This window comes from Cherax quadricarinatus, chromosome 99 (genome assembly GCF_038502225.1).
Source record: "Cherax quadricarinatus isolate ZL_2023a chromosome 99, ASM3850222v1, whole genome shotgun sequence".
In the NCBI taxonomy this organism is placed as follows: domain Eukaryota; kingdom Metazoa; phylum Arthropoda; class Malacostraca; order Decapoda; family Parastacidae; genus Cherax; species Cherax quadricarinatus.
The window spans coordinates 11,881,011-11,887,370 of record NC_091390.1 but is presented as its reverse complement, the minus strand read 5'-3'; the positions used below and the strand labels follow the sequence as shown (position 1 = coordinate 11,887,370).

Sequence of the window (6,360 nt, the reverse complement as noted above, 5' to 3'; positions counted from 1 at the left end):
GTCATCTTGACAATAATGTGTCACCTTGTGTCATCTTGACAATAATGTGTCACCTAGTGTCATCTTGACAATGTGTCACCTAGTGTCATCTTGACAATGTGTCACCTAGTGTCATCTTGACAATAATGTGTCACCTAGTGTCATCTTGACAATGTGTCACCTAGTGTCATCTTGACAATAATGTGTCACCTTGTGTCATCTTGACAATGTGTCACCTAGTGTCATCTTGACAATAATGTGTCACCTTGTGTCATCTTGACAATGTGTCGCCTAGTGTCATCTTGACAATAATGTGTCACCTAGTGTCATCTTGACAATAATGTGTCACCTAGTGTCATCTTGACAATGTGTCACCTAGTGTCATCTTGACAATAATGTGTCACCTAGTGTCATCTTGACAATGTGTCACCTAGTGTCATCTTGACTATAATGTGTCACCTAGTGTCATCTTGACAATGTGTCACCTAGTGTCATCTTGACAATAATGTGTCACCTTGTGTCATCTTGACAATGTGTCACCTAGTGTCATCTTGACAATAATGTGTCACCTAGTGTCATCTTGACAATAATGTGTCGCCTAGTGTCATCTTGACAATAATGTGTCACCTAGTGTCATCTTGACAATAATGTGTCACCTAGTGTCATCTTGACCATTATGTGTCACTTTGTGTCAACATCAAATAAATCACTATGAGGAACCGCTAAACCTGTAAGGATCATATAGCAATAAAAGACTGGGAGATAATATGGTTCAATACAAGGGTTGGATAACTCTAGATCCTTAGATCAAGAGCTTTTCATGGCCACCAAGGCACCTCCCATGAAGAGGTATACAATATAAATGTACGTTATGAAATCCGTGATACCACTGCAGTAACTGAAGCCCCTTGAGGTAAGTGAAAGGCTCATGTTCCAAGGAATCTGAGCTACCCTCACTTTCCTAGGATCCTAGGACCTCCCATTTGCCAAGAGCCCCATGACCCATACTGGTTTAGCGATTACCTGGAGGTTACCTGGAGGTTATTTCGGGGATCAACGCTCCCGCGGCCCGGTCCATGACCAGGCCTCCCGATGGATCAGGGCCTGATCAACCAGGCTGTTACTGCTGGCCACACGCAGTCCAACGTACGAGCCACAGCCCGGCTGATCCGGCACTGACTTTAGGTATCTGTCCAGCTCTCTCTTGAAGGCAGCCAGGGGTTTATTGGCAATTCCCCTAATGCTTGATGGGACGCTGTTGAACAGTTTTGGGCCCCGGACACTTATGGTGTTTTCCCTTAGTGTACCAATGGCGCCCCTACTTTTTATTGGGGGCATTTTGCGTTCCAACGAGTACAAGTCAAGTGCTTCCACGCGTTCCCAGTAGTTAACGTGCTTGACAGAACTTATACGTGCAGTAAAGGATCTCTGTACACTCTCTAGATCTGCGATTTCACCTGCTTTGAATGGAGATGTTAATGTACAGCAGTATTCCAGCCTAGAGAGAACAAGTGATTTGAAAAGGATCATCATGGGCTTGGCATCTCTCGTTTTGAAAGTTCTTATTATCCATCCTATCATTTTCTTTGCACGTGCGATCGTGGCACTGTTGTGATCCTTGAAAGTGAGATCCTCAGACATTACTACTCCCAGGTCCCTTACATTATTTTTCCGCTCTATTGTATGGCCGGAGTCAGTAGTATACTCTGTTCTAGTTATTATCTCCTCCAGTTTTCCATAACGGAGTAGTTGGAATTTGTCCTCATTGAACATCATATTGTTTACCGTGGCCCACTGAAAAACTTGGTTTATATCTTCTTGGAGGTTAACCGCGTCCTCAGCAGATGACAGCCTCATGCAGATCCTAGTATCATCCGCAAAGGATGATACGGTGCTGTGGTGTATATCTCTGTCTATGTCTGATATGAGGATAAGGAATAAGATGGGGCGTGTACTGTGCCTTGTGGAACAGAGCTCTTCACTATGGCAGCCTCCGATTTAACTCTGTTGACCACTACTCTTTGTGTTCGATTTGTTAGGAAGTTGAAGATCCATCTCCCCACTTTCCCAGTTATTCGTTTAGCACGTATTTTATGGGCTATTACGCCATGATCGCATTTGTCAAATGCTTTTGCAAAGTCTGTGTATATTACATCTGCATTCTGATTTTCTTCCAGTGCATCCAAGGCCATGTCATAGTGATCCAGTAGTTGTGAGAGGCAGGAGCGACCTGCCCTGAACCCATGTTGCCCTGGATTGTGCAGATTTTGGGAATCCAGGTGATTTGCAATCCTGCTTCTTAGCACTCTTTCCCTATAATAATTATAGTGATTTAAGTACACCTCATTCACACTTGTTCCACTATTTTCTCCTTACTACACGACATATACACAACACAAATAAATCGCATACACTACAAATACACACATACACCACATATATTTCTTTCAAACATTAATCTTTCCCCTTATTATATGTATCAAATGTCTTCCATAAACACAAATGGCTTTTTGAATACCCAGAGAAAATACTGGGAACCACAGATCTATTTACAAATAATGAGCACAGACGTGAACCAGCACTCCTGTGACATATCTGGCACAGACTTCAGGAGTTTCTTCACTCTTGAACCCGAACTTGACATCAGATACAGTTTCTTTGTAAACCAGGCTTTTGAATAATTTATCGAACATGCAGGAACAGCCTCATAATATAAGTAAATATACTTACATTGTGTTGGTGAGTGCACCTACACTGTGACGTCCTTATGATAGTGAGCACATGTACACTGTTGGAGAGCATTCCTACTTTATAAGACTCTACTGTTGAAGAACACTCCAGCACTGCAAGAATCATTGTTATATACACGACAAACTTCTACCTTCATACATAAGGGAAACTACCACTAGATTCCTAGATCTCTTTAAGAGGGTACTTGGTAGGTTCTTCATATCAGTCCCTGATAAGCTGGGCTATGTTGTCTAAAAGTACAACTGTGAGTCTAGGAAAAAATGGCATTAATAATTTGGCAAGAAACAAAGGGGCCTGGAACTGGCGACGGGGTCGTTGACTCATGGAATCTCCCACAAGAAGTTAGGCGAAGCACTTTTTGAACCTGGTTATTTTTCAGTTCTTTTCATTTGTTCCTATATGTTAGAGACGTTTCGGGTCAACTGGGTGGGTGGCACATCACTATACAAATTGACAGGAGTGTGGGAAGGGCGTACCAGGCACAGGAGAGAAGTTGAAGGGTGTGTGGGTGGTGTCAGGTTATAGATGGGGAACTTAGGCGGGCGGACGAGAGCGGTTAAGCCAGTACTGGACTCTGGCAGTTTGTGCTTATTAAAGACAAATGACTCATCTAGCGAGGGGTCCGATAAAGTGCGATGCGAAGCCCTACTCTTGGCGGAGGTGGTGTCATAAGTGAGTCCAGTAGCGTGTTTCCGCCTCCAGATCAGTGCCGCCACAACCAGCAGTGCCATTAAGATACCAGCACCTACGCCAAGAAGGACCTCCAGCTGTATTGGCGTAACAGCTTTATGAACCAAAGGTAGTGTTGGCATGATGTCATTTTGAACAGCGTGGGCAGCGAGGGTGATGTTATGGGTGTCGAGTGTAAGCTGTACAGAGGTGACATCTTCACCGCGAGGGCCAGTAACCAGCTCAACCTGCACGTGATACACAGTCTCTGGCCACAATGTAAGATCAACCTCAGGTAAGTCAGTGTACAGGTGGCCCTTCAAGCCTCCACCCTCAACCTCCCAGGTAACAAGGTAGTCTCCACCACGAGGACTCTGTGGTGGCCACCACACGTGAGCAGCCACCAAACCAGAATCTTCCACTTCCGCTTCATGAAGAAGTGGCCACATTTCACCTCCGTTTACTTCAATGCCGTTAGTCTCAGAATGTTCACCCGAAGACTGGGATTGGGAAGACGCAAGTGAAGCCTTTGTGATACTCTTGGGATGAGTAGTAGGGGCGTACGGCGTGATAATAACAGACAAAACACCAGACTCAGCCACAGCCACCAGCTTCATGTCAGATACGCTTGGAACGTCTTCTAAACCAGCGCCGAAGTCCGCCGTCTGCAGTCGAAGTTCCCAGAACTTGCCAGGACTGCGGGTGAAGAGAGCGAACACCACATGCTCCCTGGGAGAGTCGCGACCCCAGGAGAGCGTCCACTGAGCAGCAGACCCACTGAAGACGAGAGTGAGACGAGAGTTGTGCTGACTTAGTGGCACCACAGACTTCGGGTGCGACGAGTAGAAACTACACGCTACCTTGCACCCAGCATCCTGAAACACAAAATAAATTTTACAACCTGAAAGTGCCTAATAGGTAAAACTTGCGATTTGGGCTTAAATAGCAATGCTCTTCTTGCCGAATAAGGCAAGCGAAAATTTGTGTGTGCAGTAATTTCGCAAAAATCATTAGGAACCCGACAAAAAACAATTTCACTGTGTTTTTTATTATTAAATTATTGTAAACTTATCTAAAATATATTTAGTTGAATTAGGCTAAATTATATTGCAATTATTATAAGGTCAGGTAAGTTTTCTAATTTTTTTTGGTACAAAATTGTTCATTTTTACATTAACATAAATAAAAAAAATCTTTAAACGTATAATAAAAAATTTTAGAAGGACTTAATTTTAAATGAGTTCTTGATAACTGACAAGTTTTTACCTACAAGGCATCACACACACACACATATATATATATATATATATATATATATATATATATATATATATATATATATATATATATATATGTGTGTGTGTGTGTGTGTGTGTGTGTGTGTGTGTGTGTGTGTGTGTGTGTGTATGTGTGTGTGTGTGTGTGTGTGTGTTGTGTGTGTGTGTGTGTATGTGTGTGTGTGTGTTGTGTGTGTGTGTGTATGTGTGTGAGTGCTTTTGTGTGTGTGTGTGTGTGTGTGTGTGTGTGTGTGTGTGTGTGTGTGTGTGTGTGTATGTGTGTGTGTGTGTGTGTTGTGTGTAAAACAAGCCACAGGGGGGTGGTAATCTTTAGCTCAAGTACTTTCGCACTTCTCAGTGCGTCATCAGGAGCTGTGTAATGTTGCAAGGCTGCAACTGAAGGTGTGAGGAGAAGTTTTCTCGGAGTATCACCTTGCGGGTTTGTCACCTGCAGCAGCCTTCCGAGAGAGACTGCGGCAGGTGACAAACCCGCACTGCGATACTCTGAGAAAACTTCCCCTTACTCCTTCAGTTGCTGCCTTGAAACATTGCGTAGCCCCTGATGACCCACTGGGAAGTGTGAAAGTACTTGAGGTAAAGATTTCCACCCCCCTGTGGCTTGTTTTACACACACACACACACAAATATATATATATATATATATATATATATATATATATATATATATATATATATATATATATATATATATATATATATATATATATATATATATGCAAAACAACCACTCTGAAAGAATAGAGAAATTCCAAGCGCTTTCGTGACTACTCACATTATCAAGGAACTATTCTGAAATCACCTGTTTACTGTGATCTTATTGCATATATATATATATATATATATATATATATATATATATATATATATATATATATATATATATATATATATACATACATGCATGTTTGAGATTAAACCGTTGAAAGATATTCTGCCCCGTGAAGCTAAGTGGTTCAGATATGTGAATGACATCTTGTGTCTTTGGCCGAATTATTGGGAAGTTAATACATTTTTACCAAGACGTAACCATCTTGTCCTCTCTATTAATTTTACTGTAGAGAAAGAAGTTAATTTTAAACTTCCAATTTTAGATGTTCTGATCCACAGGGTAGATAGAATATTTAATTTTATAGTATATAGGATGACCACGAACGTGTGTTCATATATCCACTATTACTCCAACAATGTAACTAGAGTAAAAATAAGTGTCTTCGTTACTGTGGTTTTTTGAGAGTTTATAATGTGTGTAGACCAGAATGTATCATGTGGGAGTTCGAACACGTGGATAGGGTAAAGTAATACTCACGTAGGCTGGTAGTACGTATAATTACGGATAATGTGGGGAGCGCCCAAACAGCCGTGACCTATCTCCTTGCTCTCTCTTGTATAACTGACTGGCCGCCCACAGTACCCATATGTGAGGGGGTCTTTGAATACTGCTGTGGTCAGCACAATATGAATACAGACAGTGACTCAGGCAGAGACGGTTGGTAGTGAGTCATCTACTGGTACACTGGTTACTGGTAACTGGTTACTACTACTGAGAGGAGTTTTCTTTATGACGAATGCCAGATACAGTTATATTCAGAATGTAAAGTCCTGTATATTTCCGAAGGCCGATTGATGATTTTGATAACCCTGTTACAAACGTGAATTTAGCTAG

At 41.9% G+C, this 6,360-nt stretch overlaps 1 protein-coding gene across 1 annotated transcript; it reads right to left on the bottom strand.

The window, feature by feature from the left end:
* Window positions 1-379: 379 nt before the first annotated feature.
* Window positions 380-5,600, bottom strand: LOC128704748 (uncharacterized). The gene is made up of 2 exons (XM_070105417.1): window positions 5,595-5,600; window positions 380-4,310 (listed from the first exon to the last, which is right to left on the bottom strand). Exons 1-2 carry the CDS (start codon window positions 5,598-5,600, stop codon window positions 3,126-3,128), a joined length of 1,191 nt encoding a protein of 396 aa, XP_069961518.1. The 3' UTR covers window positions 380-3,125.
* Window positions 5,601-6,360: the final 760 nt, after the last annotated feature.